At 45.0% G+C, this 22,661-nt stretch overlaps 1 protein-coding gene across 1 annotated transcript in view; it reads left to right on the plus strand.

Moving 5' to 3' along the window:
* The first annotated feature begins 11,267 nt into the window (after positions 1 to 11,267).
* The window catches only part of mtr (5-methyltetrahydrofolate-homocysteine methyltransferase), a 114,465-nt gene continuing 103,071 nt past the window's right edge, over positions 11,268 to 22,661 (plus strand). Inside the window, exons 1-4 of the mRNA XM_038814423.1 lie at positions 11,268 to 11,442; positions 16,989 to 17,200; positions 17,472 to 17,561; positions 21,245 to 21,314. Of these exons, the coding sequence (XP_038670351.1) occupies positions 11,406 to 11,442; positions 16,989 to 17,200; positions 17,472 to 17,561; positions 21,245 to 21,314 (409 nt within the window). The 5' untranslated portion in view covers positions 11,268 to 11,405. The remainder of the gene's footprint in view (positions 11,443 to 16,988; positions 17,201 to 17,471; positions 17,562 to 21,244; positions 21,315 to 22,661) is intronic.

A 22,661-nucleotide genomic window follows, 5' to 3' on the forward strand; every position in this document is an offset into this window, starting at 1 on the left:
CTGGTTGACTCTCTTTTATTTAATAAGACCACTTATTGTTGTCTTAATATTTTTGCATATAGCCATATGTGCCAAGACATACAAAATGACTAACAATCATTTCATTAACACCCAAGACTTATTTGTGGAAACTGTAACCATTGGGTTTGCATGAATTCTGATCTGAATTATGAGTAACATACTTAACCAGCAGAATTGAAAAGCCAGCAATTTCCTTTGTGTTGCTCCCACTCCATCACTGCCATTTCACAGGAAATCCCGATGACACGGGCAAACCAGGATTTTGCCATGGTTCTCACAAGATACATAGATTCATGGAAGATAGGAGCAGGAGGAGCCTTTTGGTCCTTCGTGCCTGCTCCACCATTTATCACAATCATGGCTGATTATCCAACTCAATAGCCTAATCCTGCTTTCTCCCCATAACCTTTGCTCCCAGTCATCCCAAGTGCTATATCTAGCTTCCTCCTGAATATATTCAATGTTTTAGCATCAACTACTTCCTGTGGTAATGGATTCCACAGGCTCACCACTCTTTGGGTGAAGAACGGTCTCCTCATATCTGAAATGCTTTACCCTGAATCCTCAGACTGTGACCCCTGGTTCTGGACCCACCCACCATCACAAACATCTTCCCTGCATCTGTTCCCAACAGCCTGTCTAGTCCTGTTGGAATTTTATAAGTCTCTGTGAGATCCCTCCCTCATTCTTCTGAACTCCAGTGAGAACAATTCTAACCTAGTCAATCTCTCCTCACATGACAGTCCTGGAATTAGTCAGGTAAACCTTCGCTGCGATCCCTTAAGAGCAAGAACATCCTTCCTCAGAAAAGGAGACCAAAACTGCACACAATATTCTAGGTGTGGCCTCACCAAGGCCCTGTATAATTGCAACAACACATCCCTGCTCCTTTACACGCAACTTCGCACAATGAAGGCCAACATACCATTAGCCTTCTTTACTGCCTGCTGCATCTGCATGCTTACTTCAGCGATTGGTGCACAAGGACACCCAGGTCCTGCTGCATACTTCCTTCTCCCAATTTACAACTTTTCAGGAAGGAATCTGCCTTCCTGTTTTTGCTTCCAAAGTGAATAACCTCATACTTATCCAAATTATACTGATCTGCCATTGATTTGCCAACTCGCCCAACCTGTCCAGATCATGCTGTAGGATCTCTGCATCCTCGTCACAGTTCACCCTCCCACCCAACTTTGTATCATCTGCAAACTTTGTGATGTAACATTTTGTCCCCTCATCCAAATCATTAATATATATTGTGAATAGCTGGGGTCCCAGCACCGATCCCTGTGGTACCCCACTAGTTACTGTGTGCCAATTTGAAAAGGACCCATCAATCCCTGATGCAGCACAGCTGAGGGAGCATCAAAAAATTCCCAGACTTAAAGTAACTCCTTTACACAATGATGAGAGAAGAAAGCAGAAATAGGCAGGAGAGAAGTGGCAATGTCAAAATGACAGAGAGACAAGAGAAAGTTCATATGCTCCAACTTGTTGTAAGTTGTCATCATCCCATCTTCATAGGCAGCCATTGTGGATTGAGGATGACTTGCTTCCACTTCAGTTCGATGGATTCTGAGATGGCTGACGTGTAGGGCATGCGCTGCTTGGAGGATTTGGATGGATGAGTTGTTCGGAGGTTGTGCCCTATCTCCAACACCTTGACTCGCTTCTACGTGTTCTTGATGTGCCCCGTGCCTTCCCAAATAAGTCTTCTCCATTTTGGTCAGTCACAAGCCAGTGATTCCAATGGGTTGTTTTGAGGGGGTACGGTACGTTTCAGCGCCGCCGTTTCAGCGCCGCCGTTTCAGCGCCAGGACTTTTCAGCGCCAGGACATTTCAGCGCCAGAAAAAAAACATTCTCCAATGTTGTCATATAGTTATGACAGAATTCTTTTTGGCACTAAGCAATTTACAAATCTGTAAGTTCATAAAATGAAATAAAACTCAAGTGTTAACAAAATGTTTTTATTGTAAAAGATCCACTTATAAAGATCCAAAAACAGTACATTAAAACAATTTACAAATCTGTAAGTTCATAAAATCAATCATTAAAAAGAAAGTTCATTGGACATTCATTGGATATTCATTGGAAAAAACGTATTTAGTTTGTTAAATTGTGCCCTATTGAACGAAGGTAGTCAATTTCATTCCTGCTGCCATATTCGGAAACAATTTTCAATATCCTCTCATCAGCTTTTCTATATTTAAGTAACTTTAATTGAGGTTCATTGCCAGCTAAAAGTTTCTCGAAGTGCTCGTCTCTTCCCTTTTGAACATGCTTAAGGACATCAATGAACTTCCAGATAGTTGGGTGTGACATTAACAGTTCACTTTTCAATCTCCTGTTGGTCGCCTCAGCATAGTTATTTGTTCTGTCATCCCCATCTAATGTTCTTTGATACATATTCCACATCTCGGTAGGAAATAAAGGACTTTGTCTGCCTGCTCCTCGGCGATTAGGACGGCCGATATAATTGTCTTCGAAATAGTTTAAAACAGGAATTAACTCCTCCGGTAAATTACCTGCTAAAGAATCCACGTGACTGTCAAGGCCGTCAACTGGCACAAAACATAGGGCAGTTATCATTTTCGAATGTAATGCAAAATCGGGATTGCTCTTATATAAACGCATGAGACCAAAACCACTTATCTGCCTAAGTATATTTTGAGACAGATGAAAAAGGCAGCCTCTTACTTCTATATTGGGGAAGGAGTCTTTCATGGCGGTAAAAGCAGCGCGTTCAAAATCACAATTGATAATGGCAGGTCCTGCGTTTGTAATCATCTCTTTTACCGTCGCAAACAACATCATATAGGTCGCATACTGTTTGTTTTGTAAAAGCGCGTACAATACAGGGTGAACTCCATTATTTTTCCTAACCATGATGATATAAACTTGATAAAATAGGTGTGGTGCTACCGCAAATGTTCCGTCAGCATACCAAGTCGTGGAAGTTGCCATGTGTTCTAACCAACTCTCTCCCAAATATAATAATCCGGTACGATAGTTCGTACCACTATCCTTTAAACAGAAATTTTCCTCGGTTTCTGGGGTGGGTTTATACATCATGTATTCATGAGGTAACTGAAGCTCTTGAATCGATCTTGGATTATCGGGGACCTGATTAGCTTCGTCTCGTTTTCTACGAATAATTTTTCGCATTGCCTGCCTGTTTGGTAACTGTGCCATACCTGCCACGGACATTTTTTCAATGCACTTGTTGATAATCGTACTTGGAGGCTCACAAGTCTTTTCAGCCCGGTCTCTCGCATCAGTTATGACCTTTTCCACTTCGATAGCAACTGCAGATGGGGGATGAGTATGTTCGTTGATCTTTGCGATCACCTCTCTTTCTAACGTGTGAATGTGGGCCTTGCACCTACCATCCTCATGGCATCGCCAAAACTTAACTTGCTTTTGTTTCTTGCTTTCTTTGTCGAAACGATATATAAAACCTTCATGACAGAACTTATCTCTGCCTCGCTTGCTTTTCACTGATTCAGCCATGGGTTTAAAGATATGGAACTTACCAAATTTACCAAAAGAAATTTACCAAATAACTAAGTAAGTATAAAAACTTGTTAACAAAACTCTAACATTATCTAAACAGTAATCATAATAAAACTCCAACAAAATCTAAAGACAGTTAGAACGATGAAATGACCAAATAACTAAGTGTAAAAGCTGGTATACCTGTGTCATATCTGTGAGCATACTCAAGAATGATTTCTGAATGAATGAGCGCTGAAACGTCCTGGCGCTGAAATATTTGACGCTGAAATATTTGGCGCTGAAACGTCCTGGCACTGAAACGTCGGCGCTGAACTGTCCCATTCCCGTTTTGAGGACATCACCGGTACAGGATCCTCATTTATGTATGAATTTACAGTCTTCTTTATGAGCTTCCTAATTTCAAAACATTGGCATGCATCTTGCTGTAACTATAACAGAGGCTATCCGCAGTTATTACAGGATACATATGACTGATGGCATTTGCATGTGCAGTTAAATGCAAAACTCTGTACGTTACTAGCAGTTATACCCCGCTCCTCCACAGAGCTGTGCCATTGCATTCCTCACTGATAGACACAACATTGAAACCATTAGTGACCACTAGAATATCTACCCAGTACTCACTCTAAAAATGGCTGGAGAAGTTCGGAACTGTACATTTAGGAGCAAGTGAATTTGGGGCATGAAAGGGGTCGGACAATTTGCCCATAGCAGGGTGTCGCTCACCTTGGAGGGAGGGCACTAGAACCAGCGATTGGCAGGGGGCGGGGCGGGGGGGGGGGTGGGGGGGTTCTTCGCCGGTGATTGGGGGCAGGGGTGTCTTTGTTGCCAATGGGGACGGGGGATTCTTTGCTGCTGTTTTGGGAGGGGGTGGATGGGTGGGCGGTGGCTGGAGTCTGATGCTGACAAGAAGAGGTGGGAGTGGGGTGGCCAGAACAATATTCTGCGATCAAGCCGTCCTTTGTAAACCGCGCCCCAATCTCTGAGGATCGGGTCTTGCTAGTGCCTTTGGGTCCCACACATCCCATTATCACTGCAAATCACTCTGGCTCCAAAAAATAACTAAGTGAAGGAAGATCATGATCAGAATCACATCGCAACAGCTAGCACAATTTGAACCAATATATGTGTACGAAATTACATTCGGTCATTTTTTTGGAAGAATCCCACCCACTTTCTCTCTTGCCAAGCTGATATGGCCATATAAGATAGCCGCTGATATCCGTCTGATGCGACCATCAATTTACTCAAGACATGAGAGGAAGTAAACTGTGGCTTTAATCGACTTACAACTGAGCCTGCCTGCGACCAGAAGAACTGAGGGCAGACTCACAAGACCGCAGCACTTTATACTTCCGGTAGTGGGAGGAGCCATGGGCAGAGCCAAGGGTGGAGCCCTGTACAAGCTCCTCATCTCCCCCTGTGGGCAGAGCTGCGCAACGGCTCACAGATGGAGCCCACAGGGACACAGTGATACACAGTGTGAATTATGCATTATACATTCACCACACCGTCTATGCATGTGCAGAAATCCAATGACATGCACACATTAGGGCAGCAGGGTAGCATGGTGGTTAGCATAAATGCTTCACAGCTCCAGGGTCCCAGGTTCGATTCCCGGCTGGGTCACTGTCTGTGTGGAGTCTGCACGTCCTCCCCCTGTGTGCGTGGGTTTCCTCCGGGTGCTCCGGTTTCCTCCCACAGTCCAAAGATGTGCGGGTTAGGTGGATTGGCCATGCTAAATTGCCCGTAGTGTCCTAATAAAAGTAAGGTTAAGGGGGGGGGGGGGTTGTTGGGTTACGGGTATAGGGTGGATACGTGGGTTTGAGTAGGGTGATCATGGCTCGGCACAACATTGAGGGCCGAAGGGCCTGTTCTGTGCTGTACTGTTCTATGTTCTATCTTTCTTTCCAGTTCGGTTATTGCAATATGCTCGTAGTTTGTGAATTCCACCATCGCTTAGTTGGCAGTTTCCTCGGAATGTCTAGCTCACAGGCATTTTATTGACACTTGGGGAAAGTGTTGCAGTATTTTACACGGAGGCCGAGGGAAACCAGAATCATTACTAAGCTGATGCTTCAACTCACTTTAATGATTTCTGTCGTCTTGCAATTTATAAGCTAAATACTCAGTGATCAAAAGATTCAGTCAGGACAGGAAAGAAAACAGTTCGAATATTGTACTGAATTCATAAATTCTAGAGGTTTAGCGAAGTGGCAAAAATTGGAGTGCTAAATAGAGCAGGCAGCTCACCAGAAGGCCAAGAGCTGAAACGCAGAGGAAAGTATCCATCCAGACACATAATAAAGACAGAAAAGATGTATTTCAGAATACTTCCACAAAAAGAATTACATCGGTATTCGGTGCAGAAGTAGGCAGTTCAGCCCTTTAAGCCTGAAATGTACAAATTAAATCATCATTGATTGGCCTAAGGTTCTCATGCCACTATTTTGAAGAAGATCTGGGGAGTTATCCCCTGGGCTAAGTAACAGACCAAATCAGGTTCTGCAACTGCCAGGTGAATCTCGGTAGTATGAACAAGAGAGGTTGAGTGCAGCTGATATGGAATGGAATTACTGCATGTTTGGTTAGTAGAGGAGTGAAATTTTACATTTCAAGTGTTGATCTATTTTATAAAATCTAGTTGTTTTTTATTACTTTATTGGAATTACAAAGCCAGAGCTCAAGAGTGTGGACAGGGGCAACCCCTAAACCAGCTCCTTGACTGCTCCAAAAAACAATTCAAATTGAATCCAATTCATGGTCCCCACAAGAGAGACATACCAGATGCAGGCATTACACCTGACATCGTGCTCATCTTAGCTAAAAGGCCGAGAAGCGATAAGAACAGATACTGCACTTGATCTTGCAATTTAGTATTTAATTTAAGTTAAATTCAGAGATTATGTGGAGATGCCGCCGTTGGACTGGGGTGAGCACAGTGCCAGGTTAAAGTCCAATAGGTTTGTTTTGAATCACTAGCTTTCGGAACACCATTCCCTCCATTGATGAAGACGAACATCTTGCCAAGGTTATTCCCGCACCCCCACTACTTGCCTTCAAACAACCGCGCAATCTCAAACAGACCATTGTTTGCAGCAAACTACCCAGCCTTCAGAACAGTGATCACAACACCACACAACCCTGCCATGGCAATCTCTGCAAGACGTGCCAGATCATCGACATGGGTACCACCATTACACGTGAGAACACTATCCACCAGGTATGTGGTACATACTCGCGCGTCTCGGCCAATGTAGTCTACCTCATACACTGCAGGAAAGGATGCCCCGAAGTGTGATACATTGGTGAGACCATGCAGACACTGCGACAACGGATGAACAGACATTGCTCGACAATCGGCAAGCAGGAATGTTCCCTCCAGTCGGGGAACACTTTAGCAATCAAGGGCATTCAGCCTCTGATCTTCTGGTAAGCATTCTCCAAGGTGGCCTTCAGGGTGTGCGATGCTGCATATAGCAGCATCGGCAAGCATAAACTTATAGCCACGTTCCGCACACATGAGTACAGGTCAACCGGGACCTTGGATTCATGTTGCATTACATTCACCCCCCCCCCCCCCCCCCCCCACCATCTGGCCTAGGCTTGAAAAATCCTACCAACTATCCTGGCTTGAGATAATTCACACTTCTTTAACCTGTGATTACTCCTCTCTCCAGTTGTTGCATCTGGACCTGTAAAGACTTAATTACCTGCAAAGACTCGCATTCAAAGTATCGTTTTGCATCTTTGACTTTGTCGCAGCGTCTGCATAGTCTCACCAATGTACCACGCTTCGGGACATCCTTTCTTGCAGTGTATGAATTAGACAACATTGGCCGAGTCGCGCAAGTATGTACCACGTACCTGCTGGCATTGGGACTGGTTTGGGGGAAGGTGGGATCTATACAAGCCAAATTGTCTACACCTGAACAGGACTGGAATGAATATCCTCACAGAGTTTTGCTGCCTGTTAGGGGTTGGTTGGGCGGGGTGGTTAAACTAAATTGTAGGAGGATGAAAACCTGAGGGCAAGTTTAGAGAGAGAATGGGAAATGGAAAATTCTGAAAGATAGAAGTCCAGGTTTAAAAGCGCGCAGCACAGGAATTTGGCCATATTTAAAGGTAATATGTAAACACAAGTATAGCAAATAAAGCTGATGAGCTGAGGACACAGATTGATGCAAGGGAGCATAATATAATTTATAACGGAAATTTGAAGAGGGGATAAAATGGTTGCTCAACATCCCTGGATGTAGAATTTTAGGCAGGATGGAGAGGGGAACAAAAATTAGGAGTACTACTGTAGCATTTATGGGTGACACAGCACAGTGGTTAGCACTGTTGCTTCATCTCGCCAGAGACTCTGGTTTGATTCCTGGCTTGGGTCACTGTGCGGAGTCTGCACGATCGCCCAGTGTCTGCGTGGGTTTCCTCCGGGTGCATCGGTTTCCTCCCACAAGTCCCGAAAGACGTGCTTGTTAGGTGAATTGGACATTTGGAATTCTCCCTCCATGTACCTGAACAGGCTCCGGAATGTGGCGACTGGGGGATTTTCACAGTAACTTCATTGCAGTGTTAATTTAAGCCTACTTGTGACACTAATAAAGATTATTATTTGTGAAAGAATCAATCACACCTGAAGTAACCCAATAATAGGGTGGCACAGTAGTTAGCACTGCTGCCTCACATACCAGGGACCCGGGTTCACTGTCTGAATGGGGTTTGCACGTTCTCCCCATGTCTGCGTGGGTTTCCTTTGGGTGTACCGATTTACTCCCATAGTCCAACGGTGTGCAGGTAAGTTGGATTGGCCATGCTAAGTTCCTCGAGTGCCCAAAAAAGGTTAGATGGGGGTTTGGATTACAGGGATAGGGTGGGGCATGGGCCTCTTTCAAAGGGTCGGTGCAGACTCGATAAGCTGAATGGCCTCCCTCTGCACTGTAGTGATTCTGTGAACTGCCTGTTCTGTGGACATCCCAACAGACTCTTCAATCAAAAGACGACTCAAGAGAAGATGATGAAGTCACTTACAGCTTGGACATATTCAAATAACGTGAAGTTTACCACCAACCCTATTTAACAGCCTCAAATCCCCTATTTTATTCTCTCATTCCTCTCCCTTCTAACATTTCCCAGAAAAAGCTCTATTAAATAGCTTCCAAGTCCTGTGGGAGCCCCCTGCTGACCCCTGGATGGAAAATGTTATCTTCTCCAGTGGAGGAATTCTGCCAGTTTGGACAGCCAGTCTGCAGCTTTGGTTGGTCTGCCAATCGCCAGCCAAGCAGGATTCTTTGGCAGGCGATTAGGGAGGCAAAGGCTAGTGTGTCGGCCCCCCTTCCCATAAAGAGTTCTGGCTGCTCTGAGACCCCGAAGAGTGCCACTTTTGGGCATGGCTCCACCCTCACCCCCACAACCTTGGTCGTTGCCTCAAAGAAGGGCATTTTCTGTTTTGATACCACTGTCACCAGCCCTGGGTATGTCCCGTCCCATCGTCTGGGTCTGCGGCAGGTGGTGAGGGAACCAACAAGAGGTAAAAACCTATTTGATTTCATGTTCACCAATTGACCCGTTGCAGATGCATCTGTCTATGACATTATTCCACCGCAAGGTCCTTGTGGAGACAAAGTCCCCTCTTAACATTGAATGCTCTCCATTGTACTGTGTTGCAATACCACATAGTAAATGCAATAGATTTCAAACATATCCAGCAACTCAAAGCTGGGCATTCACGAGGCACAATGAGCCATCAGCAGCAGTCACCACCACAATCTTTAACCTTGTGGCCTGGTATGTCCCTCACTGTACTATTACCATCAAGCCAGGGGATAAGAGGTTGTTTTGATGAAGAGTATGGGAGAGCAGGCCAGAAGCAGCACCAGACATACTTCACAATGAGGTGTCAACCTGTTGAAGCTACAACTTAGGACTGTTTGCATGCCATCCACCACCTTCAACATCCACTCGCTCCACCACCGACACACTGGCGGCAGTATGTATCACCTATAAGATGCACTGCATCAACTTAACAAGGCTTCTTTGACAGCATCTTCAAAACCCACAACTTCTACCACCCAGAAGGATAGGACAGCAGATATATGGGAACCCCGTCGCTTGCAAATTCTCCTCCTTTTTAAAAAAAACTTAGTACCTAATTCTTTTTCCCATTTAAGGGGCAATTTAGTGTGGTCATTCACCTATCCTGCACATCTTTGGGTTGTGGGGATGGGACCCATGCAGATACGGAGAGAGTGTGCGAACTCCGCAGGGACAGTGGCTTGGGGCCGGGATCGAACCCAGGTCCTCAGCGCCGTGAGGCAGCAGTGCTAACCACCGAGCCATCCCAGCAAATTCCCTTCCTCAGCCACACACCATCCTGACTTGGAATTGTATTGCCATACCCTCATTGTCACTGGACCAAAATCCTGGAACACCTTCCCTAACAGTACTATGGGGGTACCTACACTACATGGTCTGCAGCAGTTCAAGATGGCAGCTCATCATCACTTTCTCAAGGGTAATTAGGGATGGGCATAAATGCTGGTCTAGCCAGTGACCCCCACATTCCGTGAATGAATAAAAATGAACATTTTTTGCTGGCATTGTGACCGAGTTAGGGAGAACAAATTGACTCCCCTTTGTCAGTCACAAGGGTTTTATTCAAAAATATTTCCCCGTAAATGCCTTTCCCAATAGAAGTGTATGTACTTTTTAATAAGGAGCCAATCAAACTGGAATTTCTTGAGTCAAAGGTATGGTAAGTTTATTATTTACTAAACCCAAGAAAAAATAATAAAATGCAACCACACACACACACTCGCCCATATCTCATAAGTAAATGAATGTAGAGGCCAAATAAAAATTGAAAGACTATATCTTTGCTTGTCCTTAAGGCATAGATTGTTGAACATTGCGGCCATTTTAAGTTAGCTGGTTTCCTTTAAAATCCTGGAGAAAAATTGAAGATCAGGTAATATTGCTGGAGACAATATTAGCTTCATAGAGGAGAGACTTACTGCTCTCTTTTACGTTACGGGGCAGCACGGTAGCACAAGTGGATGGCACTGTGGCTTCACAGCGCCAGGGCTCCATGTTCGATTCCTCGCTGGGTCACTGTATGTGCGGAGTCTGCATGTTCTCCTCGTGTCTGCATGAGTTTCCTCCGGGTGCTCCAGTTTCCTCACAGTCTAAAGACATGCAGGTTAGGTGGATAGCCCATGCTAACTTGCTCTTAGTGACCAAAAAGGTTAGGAGGGGTTATTGGGTTATGGGGATAGGGGCTGAAGTGAGGGCTTAAGTGGGTCGGTGCAGATTCGATGGGCCAAATGGCCTCATTCTGCTCTGTATGTTCTGTTATGTTCTATGTACCTGAATCTGGTGCCTGCTTCTATCCAAACTGTTGAAGCTTTTTTGCAAATATGAATATCTATTCCCATCAATTAACGTGACAGACACGTTCCACATCCCTGCTGTGAGGAGGCGCAGCCAGGAAGGGGAAACAGCGCATGCGAAGTGACAACTCAGCAGCAGCAGAGATGGCGCCTGCGCACTGACGTCTCGCTGTGAAGGTTGTTGTGGGGGGCAGAGGAAGGGGTGGGGCGGGAGCGGTGGGGTTGACGCCTGCGTAATCATTATCCGACGTGGGAGGCGGTTGAGAGCTGGCGCCTGCGTATCAGTGTTGCGGGGCATAGTCGGCGCCTGCGCATCAGTGTTGCGGGGCAGAGTCGGCGCCTGCGCAGTTGGTGCGGTTTGGTGAACCAATGCCGGGAAGATTTTCGCGCTGCGGTGGTTCGCGGGAGCGGGTCGGCTCTTTGGCGTTTGCCGGACCCGGCTGAAATTGGCTCGACTCGCCAGCGGAGGGTCCACTATGGCACCGACTTTCGGCACGGGACCGGTGGAAGCCGGTAAGCGGGGTGGTTCAGGGTAGTGTTAAGGCCGAGGGCGGGTGCTGTCAGTCAGGGCGCCCACGCTTCAGCGAGACTGGGCACCCGGGGGGTCACACAGGCACACGGTGGGCACCTCACAGCGGAGGGGCAGTGTCAAAATAACCGCTGTCCAAATTTCAGCTATAGGCTCAGTAACAGCACCGAGGCTGAACGATTTCAAGCCCCAATCCTGAGAACATAATCTCGGTTTGACACTTTGAGTGCAGTGCGGAGGGAGTGCTTAACTGTCGGATGTGCCGCCTTTAACAATACAACCGATCGCTGTTCTCATGAAGCTTCTTGGGCAGTTCCTCAGGTCGAGGGGGACTTCTGCGGTGCCTGAATAGTCCAGTCCTGGATCAGCAGACTCTGCCACAGGTTTGACAGGGGGTATTTGATGAGGGGTAGGGGGTGTTTGATTAGAGATGGGTGGGTGGGATGCTCTGGATCCTGCGCTCTCGTTCCGCTGTTCACGCTTAGCCTCTTTGCCTTCTCCACCCAGTGACCCTCGAGGTGATTGGCACCTTCGCGAATGCTTCTTCTACGGTTTGTGTGTTCTAAGGCAAGCAATTTCCACATGTCGATGGGGATGTTGCATTTATTTAGGGAAGCTTTCAGAGTGTCCCTGTACTTCCCTGCTAGTGATCGCTTGCCATTGCGGAGCTCGGAGCAGAACACTTGTTTGTGAGTCTTGTGTCCGGCATGTGGACAATGTGGCCTGCCCATTGCAGCAGGTCGAGTGTGCCCAGTGTCTCGATACTGGGCATATTGGCCTGGGAGAGGACGCTGACGTTTGTGTGCCTATCTTGCCAGTGGATTTGCAGGATTTTGCAGAGGCAATGTTGATGATATATCTCCAGCTTTTTGAGGTGTCTGCCGTACATTCTCCATATTTCTAAGGCACACAGGACAGCAGAGACCATGGCTGCTCTGTAAACCATGAACTTGCTGCTAGATTTGAGATCTTGGTCTTCAAACACTCTGTTCCTCAGGCGTCAGAAGGATGCATTGGAATTGATGCTGGATTTCATCGTTGATGTCTGCTCACGGCGAGAAGAGGCTCCTGAGGTATGGAAAATAATCAACATTGTCCACTGTGGATCTTGATGGTTGGGGATAGTTTTGTGTGGCAGGAGTAGGCTGGTAGAGAACCTTTGTCTTCCAGATGTTTAGTCTGAGGCCCATTCTCTTAAATGCGTCAGTGAATGTGTCATCAATGGTTTTTGGCTTGTTCTCTGAGTGTGCGAACACACAGGCATTGCTTGCGTACTGCAACTCGGTGACCGAAGTTGGGGGCATCTTGCTTCTGGCCTGTAGGCACCAGAGTTTGAACAGTTTCCCGCTTGTCTGGTAGGTTAGCTCCACCACAGCAGGGAGCCCCAGGTTAATGGGGTGGAGTATTGTGACAAGGAACATGGAGAATAGTGTTGGTGTGATGACGCAGCCTTGTTTGACTCCAGTTTGCACATGTATTGGGTATGTGATGGTTCCGTTGGTGAGGATCACGGCTTGCATGTCATCGTGGAGCAGGTGGGGAATGGTGACAAATCTCTGCAGGCAGTCGACAGTCGAAAGCCTTTGTGAGATCAGAGAAGGCCATGCACAGAGGTTGGCGTGCTCCCTGCACTTTTCCTGGCTTTGATTTGCACTGAAGATCATGCTCATTGTTCTCTAGGTGGGCAGAAGCAGCACTGAGACTTGAGGATCAGCTCTTCAGCCACTGGGAGGAGGCAGTTGAGGAGGATTCTTGCAAGGAGTGATGATTGCCAATAGTTATCCTTCAACTAATATGTCTTAAACAAAAATCATTGAATTCCTACAGTGCAGAAGGAGGCCATTCGGCCCATCGAGTGCACCGACCTTCCTCAAGAGTACCCTATGTAGGCCCACTCCCCACCTTATCACCGTGACCCTACCTAACCGTTACAATTTAACATGGCCAATCCACCAACCTGCGCATCTTTCAACTGTGGGAGAAAACCGGAACACCCGGAGGAAACACAGACAGATATGGCTGGATTTTGATGACCTGATCTTAATCCTTGCGTGCAGATTGGCTGCCTTGTTTTCTTATGTACAGCGGGATTAACAATATTGCTTTATTGGCTGTAAAGTGGTTTAGTCTGGTTTGAGGTTATTAAAAATTCCTCAAGTCCTTTCCATTACAGTAATTACAAGTCTAAAAATATGCATGCAAAAAATACACAGTCTTCATTGTGACACCACTTTTTATCTGAAGGAAATGCCACAGTTTTGTTTCAAAATCCATTAAAGCAGTTCTTTATGATGTCTTGTGATCATGAAAAAGTTATTAGAAGATGGCAATGGACCTGGGTATCATAGGTTTACAGTACTTCATCTTGTTGAGATAGTTGTTGATGGGGTAAAACCCAAACACACACTCACCTTGTTGACTACTGTTTAACCATGTTATGGGTAGTGTTGGCAATATTTATATTCAAGCACTACAACAGTGACTGCATTTCAAAAGTACTTAAGTGGCTGTAAAATTATTTTTGAAAAAACATTATATAAATGCAAGTCTTTCCTTTTCTCTTTCTAAATATAAAACTGTGTACTTTTAAAAGTTTTATATAAAAATAACAGGTGTCAGTTTGATTCAGTTATTTGCATTCATGTCTGAGGCAAAATATGGTTTAGAATGCCACTGCAACCCTGAGCTGTAATCCAGACTGACCCTTGAATGCATTACGGAGGAAGAGCTGCGGTGTCAGATTGTACATTAAATCAAGTCCCAGATTTGATTCCCGGCTTGGGTCACTGTCTGTGTGGAGTCTGCACGTTCTTCCTGTGTCTGCATGGGCTTCTCCATGTGCTCTGGTTTCCTCCCACAAGTCCCAAAAGATGTGCGAGTTAGGTGAATTGAACATTCTGAATTCTCTTTCAGTGTACCCAAACAGGCGACTAGGGGTTTTTCACAGTAACTTCAATGCAGTGTTAATGTAAGCCTACATGTGACAATAAAGGTTATTATAATATTATTATTAAGTCTCTTCAGAGCATGTTCTGTTGGATATCAGAACTCATTGGATTGGAAGTAATATATAAGTATTTATTGTTGTTTGGTTAATGGACAGAATATAGTGTAAGATGAAACAGGACATTTATGGTTGGTTGGTTGTAACTATCAGGGTACCACAAGGATCAGTCCTTTGGCATCAGCTAATTAGAATCAATATTAATGACTTAGATGAGGAGACTGAGTGTAACATATTACTGTTGAGACAAAGTTACGTGGGAATTTAGTAAGTGGTGAAGGGGATACAGACAAATATGGATGGGTTAGGTAAGTGGGCAAAAACATGGCAGATTAAATATAATGTGGCGAAGTGTGATGTTACCCACTTTGGTCGGAAAAATAAAAAAGCACAATATCATTGGAGCAGCAAGGATTGGGGAATGTTTGCATTCAGAGGATCCTTTGCATGAATTACAGAATTAGCATGCGGGGTCTGCAGGAATTTGGAAGGCAGATTGTATATTGGGGGTGGGGTGGGAGAATGGAGCTGAAGACATTGATTTTGGTCTCTCCAATGTTTGAATGGCCAAATGGTGTACTCTACTTCATATTTATTTAGTTCTTGTATAAAGGATCCCAAGGCAACATTAGTGAAAGGACAGGAGTTATCTTTGTCACAAACTCAAAATCACAACTAATACAGTAATAATAATAATAAATAATCTTTATTGGTGTCACAAGCAGTGAAGTTACTGTGAGAATCCGCTAGTCGCCACACTCCGGCGCCTGTTCGGATACACTGAGGGAGATTTCAGAATGTCCAATTCACCTAACAAGCACGTCTTTTGGGACATGTGGAAGGAAACCCACACAGACACGGGGAGAAAGTGCAGACTCCGCACAGTGACCCAAGCCGGGAATCAAACCTGATTCGCTGTGAAGCATCAGTTCTGTGAAGCATTCCTGTGCTCTTACTAGTGTTAACCACAGTGCTACGGTGCCACCCAAACTTACAAACAAATCTCGAGTTATACATTCACTAATTGTTTGTTACCTTGCTGTGCACCATATGGCTGCCACTTGCCTATTGACTATAGAAATCTTCTGTCGATATAGTATTTTGGGATCTTCTGAGGACCTGGTAGGTTGCTAAATAGATTGACATTCTTTCTTGAAGGGCTGTTCCATTCACTTAACTCCAGTTAATCTTTTCAGGTGCCAATTATTATACAGTAACAACACTCATCCTTCAGAGTCACTGATTAAAAATAAGAGATTGCCCATTTAAAGCGGGGATGAGACAAAATTATTTCACTCAGTGTCATGAATCTTTGGAACTCTCTTGTTGCAAAGGCGGTGAAAGCAGAGTCTTTGAATATTTTTAAGGCAGGGTGGGTAGATTCAATGTAATCAAGGGGATGATAGGTTATCGAGGTAAGCAGGATGCAGATTTGAGGTTACTATCAGATCAGCCATGATCTTATTGAATGGAAGAGCAGGCTTGAGGGGCTGAATGGCCTCCTTCTGCTCCTTGTTCATATGTACCTCTCCAAAAATGTTTCAACCTCTCCTGTTTGTCTAACTTTTGATTTCTGGACTGGTTGAATATCTTCAAGTTAAACATTAAGAAGACTGAAGCCAATGTCTTCAGCTCCACCCTCATCCTCCAGCTCCCCCCTCTCCATACTGTCAAATTCTGTTCCCTCACCACCAGGTTCACCCTTCTTTGTCTACAATCTCAGGCTAAACATTTGCATCCTGATGTGTCCACCATGGCTCAGTTAATGGCACCCTTATCTCTGAGTTAGAATATGGTGAGTTCAAGTCCCTCTGGAGCCTTGAACATGAAAACCTGTGCTGATTCTGAGAATGCAGGATTAAGGGGATGCTGCATTATGATGGTGCTGTCTTTCAGGCAGCTACAATGATGCAACAGGCTGAATGGCCTGCTTCTGTGCTGTAATCGTTCTGTGAAATTAAATGTTAAATCAAGAACCTGTCTGCTCTGGACATCAAAAATCCCATGATATGTTAAAGAAAAACAGGAGTGTTATCCTTGCTAACCTGGCCAATATTTTGTATTTGATAAACAAACAGATTGATCCTCATCATATTCTTTTTTGTGGGAGATTACTATGTGCAATTTTCTATATCACAATTGACTGCACTTCGAAAGTAGTTCATTGGCTGTGAAATGTTTGGGAGGTCCAGGTGTCATTTAAGATGCTGTATAAATACAAGTCTTTCTATTTGATCCTGAGCTGAGTATCTATTCCAAGTGCTTGCCATCACAACTGTCTCCCTCCCTAATATTACCTGTCTCAGCCCCTGGTGAAGTCCTTGTATGACTTGAATTAATAATATATGACCAAACCCCCCAAGTGATAACAAATGACCTTAATTGATATAAAGTCTGCAGTTCCTGATTCAGCCATCTTCGCACTCATGGAAGACAATCATCCTTACTTGCAAGAAATAACCAATAATAAGGTAAATATATTCTCTCTTCTTGAATTGATTAACTATAAATAAATCTTATTTCTAGAATTGAGGAGTACTCTTCAAGATGAACTGGAAGCAATTTTACAAAAACGCATCATGGTGTTGGATGGAGGAATGGGCACCATGATTCAACAACACAAACTTGAGGAAGATGATTTTCGTGGTGAGGAATTCAAAGACCATCCTAAATTTTTAAAGGGGAACAATGACCTTCTCAGCATAACGCAATCTGACATTATCTTCAAGATTCACAAGGTATGATACACTGTTTGGTCTCGAATTAAGGTTGCAGAATCCCCAGGGCAGAACTAGTAATTAACAAACATGGACAGAATAAATAATTACATTGTGGCATTTTACATGGCAAAATGAAAATGTTAGCTTCCCAAAATCTGACACGGAAAAGTGTGACACCAGGATTATAGGTTTATCGGAAGAAAGTGCATGCGAATGCAGGATTTTGAATAATGCATGTTCTATTTCCTTTTTATCAGGAAAGTAATTGTAATTTATTTTTAAATATTAGGAATTCTTGCTGGCTGGAGCAGATATTGTGGAGACAAATACCTTCAGCGGCACAAGAGTTGCGCAAGCAGATTATGGGTTGGAACATTTGGTAAGAAATCTTTCTGATACCTAAAGTTGAATCCCACTCCAGGAAATTGTGTGAGAATCGAGCGTCTTTTTCATTTGTGCCATTTTGCAATTCAAGACTCTCTCTTCCTTGATCCTAACGCAAAATAATTCTTAAAATGGATGTGTTGCCAGAGGAGTGGAGCTACAGAAATTCCTGGGGAGTGTGTCGAGAGCACAGGCTGCTCACGAATTGTACATTTTTTTTCTGGCAAGTGTTCCAAGGCAAATCGTTACTTATGTATAGAAATGTGTACAGTTACTGTCTCAAACCAATGGTGTAAGTGCTGTAACTCCATCCATGTTTAAGTCCCTAAGAGTTTTACTTATAAGCAAGTGCCATCTCTACAAAATAGGGGAGGAAGAGACTTCCAGTGACGGGATGTGCTGAGCAGTCACAAATCAGGTGGCTCTCCTCCAGAACACAAATTAGGCATAAATTTAGCTTGAAAATTCAGACTCATTCTACCCGTAACAGGAAAGGAAGAGGAAAGGTGCAATATGCCAGCAAGTGGAAGCTCAAGAGCCTGCAGAGAAGGTGAAAATGGGGAAAAGGACAGGAACTGCGAGCGAACTAGTCGTTGGAGGACCCATGAGGCGAGGGGTCCCTGACCACTCCCGAGAAAGGGAGACCAATGACCCAGATAATGCCCCCCCCCCCCCCCCAAACTGGAGATGGATGGAAGATATTCCTGACTAAGGAATTGACCGCGGTGAGAGAAGCAATCAAAGTAGAGATCAGGTTGGCTGTGACAGAGGTGCTGGTCACCATGCAGACGGCGATCAACAGAATGGGGAAGAAGCTGGAAGCTTGGGGAAGATGATCCAGGAACTTAAAAATCCAGAGGTACAGGATTGTTGCTCTGGGAGCCAAAATAAAAAGATAAAAGGGAGCCTGAAGGGGAAAGTCAAGGATCAGGAGAATCGGTCATGGCGCCAAAATATCTGAATTGTGGGCCTGCCAGATGGGATCGAGGGCAGGGGCCCACAGACTATGTGGTCCAGATGCTGGGCAACTTAGTCGGAAGCAACAGCTTCCCGAGCTGACGGAGATCGACAGGGAGGACAGGTCACTGGCCGAAGCCCAAGGCCGTGGAGCAGCCAAGGGTGATAATCGATAAACTCTACAGGTAGCAGAATTGGGAGAGGAACTTGAGTTGGGCTCGGCAGACAAAGGCGAGCAGTTGGGAAGGACATAGAATACGGGTGCACCAAGACATTGGGCCTGCCTGGTAAAACACAGGACCGGGTTCAACCAGGCGAAATCAACCCTGTCCAAAAACGGAATAAAATTTGGGATGCTATTCCCAACCAAGCTTCAGGTGACATTTCAAAACAAGAAACATTATTTTAGCAGCGGTGAGGATAGACTACAGAGGCAGGAAGCGGGAATGTAAGGGGGTGAATAGGAAGAGGGGCACACTGGGGGGATTGTAGAAAGGGGGACAGAGGGAGGGAAAGGGGGACCACTAGGGGAACACAATGAGAAGGAAAGGAAGGATTGTAGATTGGCTTCAGCAGTTACGGTTTGGGTTGAAGGAACAAGATGGTGCCGTAAGCAGCCACTTTGGAGGGTCCCTGAACAAAGGGAAACCCAGGGGTGCAGGGGCTCACCAAATGGTGTACACACAATTGGCCATGTTGGGTGCCTCCTGGACAAAGGGAAACCCTGAAGCGCAGGGACCAACCTCATGGTGCGAACGATGGCCGTGGCCATTTTAGATGGGACCCTAACAAAGGGAAACCTTTGCAAGGACGCATCCACCAGGTAAATCTGGTTGATCCCACAAGATTTGGTTGATTTGCAGTTTAAAAACGTCTCCCTTTGACCATCCTTGCCTCAACAGTAATGCTAACGTTCCACAGACAGTATGTAGCCTTCATATACCTTAGCAAAGTGCCCATACTCATGTTTAATGTTAAGACAGTGAATTCCTGTTGCATATTAGATAATGGAGGGTGATAATCGATAAACTCTACAGAATTAATACCGTATTCAGTAAATAGCCACACAATGTGTATAGCTTTTTTTTTCTAAATGGTTTTTATTGGGTTTTTGAACAAAGTATATTTACCGTTATGTACACAGAATAAAAAAAATATATACACATATATAGAAGAGAAGGGCACACCCAAACATACAAAAAAAAAGTAATACTAAAAAATAAAATAAAAAATAGAATAACTGGTAGGGTATTGTGCACCTGCTCAACAGCAGCAACTCTGTACAACTGGCAAAATTATTTACAACACATAAGTAGGCGACTATTTGTGGCGGGGGGAAGGGGGGTTGGAGACTGGGGAGGTAAATATACATTTGGATGCCGGAGAAACACTTACAGTGGGCAATACTCAAATGGGTTTGATGTTGGTGTTGTCACTTGCATCTCCCGGACGGATCTTGCTGCCGTTGTCGTCTTGCGCCCACCTCCACTTCAGCCGTTCCTCCCGTCTTTTGCCTGTATTCTCCTTGTTCTCTGTTCCTTGAGATGCCAAGTGTCCCCCACCGCCCCCCCCCCCCCCCCCCCCAACCCCCCTCCCCCACCTCCCTGGTTCTCCTCTCTTGTTCCCTGTCCTTTCCTTCACACCCCTCCCCCCTCCTGTGGTTTGCCTTTCTTTCCTCTTAGGTTTAGCTGCCCCCCCCCCCCCCCCCCCCCCCCCCCCCCCCGCCCTCTCCCCCTCTCAAGGTCTATCCCTCCCTCTCACGCCTGGCTGCTTTCCCCTGATTCTTGGCTTCTTGGCTATTCTTTTCCCACTACTTTGGACATTGCCTCGAAGAAGGCTGTGCAGTATCTCGCAAGTCTGGGGCAAGACCAGAACATGTGGGCGTGGTTGGCCGGGGCTCCTTGGCACCGTTCACATCTATCCTCCACCTCCGGGAAGAACCTACTCATACGGATTCTTGATAAGTGGGCTCTGTGTACCACTTTTAGCTGATCCAGGCTGAGCCGTGCGCACGTGGAGGTGGTCTTGACCCTGTGCAGTGACAACGTGTATAGCTTTACTAGAAAAGTCGGTGGACCAAATTATGTCACTTAATGGCAGCATCTAATCCTGTATTTAGTATTAAAATTTTCTATTGTTAGGCTGCCTGCTTCAAATTGCACTATTTTATAAACAGTGGCTCTGAGTCGGGAGCTATGACGATACTCGGTTCGCTTTGAAAATATTCCAGTAGTTTACAGCATCTGTGCTTTTGTTTCAACTGCAAAGGTGGTTTTTATGGTGAAGTTAGTATCTGTCTGACAGTTTGGATTCAGTTGGTAACATTCTTGGCACTAAGTCAGAAAGTTGTGGATTCAAATCCCAAAATAGACTTGACCTCTGATATCAGTACATTCCTAAGGATGAGAGTTATACTTTGAATAGGTCATTAAATCTAGTGTTTTTCTGTCTGCTCAAATTGTCAAAAACGATCCCATGCAACTGTCAGCATTTAGCTCTCAACCAACATGTCAAAAAACATGTCAGTCCTTAGCCTGTGGGATCTCACAGTGCACAGTTGTTTTCCTTGCCTACAAAACAACCTGCACCTAAAATGATCGATTGGCCAGAAATTGCTTTGGGACGTGATAGGGCAATATATTAATGCACATTCCTCTATGTGTCACAATAATGGGATACTAATATTTGCTGCCCAATTTATGTTGATTTTCTTCTATCCAGGCTTATCGTCTGAACAAAGTCTCCGCAGAACTGGCCAGGAAGGCGGCTGATGATGTGGGGGTGCAAACAGGTACCAACATCTTTCTTGTTGCCAATATATGATAAATTAATATATAAGATAGCCACCAAGAAATTGGATCAAGATTCAGAAGAAACTTCTTCACACCTAGAGAGGGATGAGAATGTGGAACTTGCTACCATAGGGAATAGTTGACATCAATGGTGTAGCTAGATTTAAGGAAGACCTGGATAAGCACGTGAGAGAAAAGAAAACAAGAGTTATGCTGATAGGATTTGATGAGGAATGGGAGGAGATCATGAAGAAAAAAATGAGCATCACACAGCTGTTACATTTTATTCATCTTCACCTTGATCCTTAGACTTGTGAATATTAAATAGTTGCAAACAGATGAAGTAATATATCAAGTTAGAGCTAGAGTATACAACAGTATGGAATTGCAGCACCCATGGACTCCCACTCTGCTTCACGCCTGATCTCAGCAGCAAAAATATGTTGGGCAGCAGCCAGAGGAGAGAGAAAAATGTGTCTGGACATATTAAACCTGAAAGTATCATGGGAATGAACATTGGAATCTTTTCATTATTTTAAACTGAAATACAAATCCACTACCTATTTGTAAGTTAAAAAAACTTAAATCACAAGAGATTAAACCAAATCTTAAACCTGCGGGTATATGTCCTGCCACGGTAGCACAGTGGATAGCTCTGTTGCTTCACAGCTCCAGGGTCCCATGTTTGATTCCAGGCTTGGGTCAGGGTCTGTGCGGAGTCTGCACGTTCTCCCCGTGTGTGCATGGGCTTCCTCCGGGTGCTCCGGTTTCCTCCCGCAAGTCCTGAAAGACGTTCTGTTAGGTAATTTGGACATTCTGAATTCTTCCTCAGTGTACCCGAACAGGCGCCGGAATGTGGTGACTAGGGCTTTTCACAGTAACTTCATTGCACTGTTAATATAAGCCTACTTGTGAGAATAAAGATTATTATACTTCTGTACATATCGGACCCCCTTGGGGGGGGGGGGGGGGGGGGGGGATTGGAGGGATTATTGGGATATTAGAAGAATTCGTCCAGGTTTTGGGATACAAATTGAATATGGGTATGAGTGAGGTCTTTGCGATCCAGGCAAGGGGGCAGGAGAAGAGATTGGGTGAGATGCCGTTCAAGGTGGTGGGAAAGAGCTTTCGGTATTTGGGATTCCAGCTGGCGCGGGAGTGGGAGCAGCTGCATAAACTGAATTTGGGTCAGCTGGCAAATCAGATGAGGGGGGAATTTCGGAGGTGGGATGCGCTGTCTGTTGTTGTCAATATATGATAAATTAATATATAAGATAGTCACCAAGAAATCGGATCAAGATTCAGGAGAAACTTCTTCACCGAGAGAGGGGTGAGAATATGGAACT

Source organism: Scyliorhinus canicula, chromosome 1 (genome assembly GCF_902713615.1).
Source record: "Scyliorhinus canicula chromosome 1, sScyCan1.1, whole genome shotgun sequence".
NCBI classification, from domain to species: Eukaryota; Metazoa; Chordata; class Chondrichthyes; order Carcharhiniformes; family Scyliorhinidae; genus Scyliorhinus; species Scyliorhinus canicula.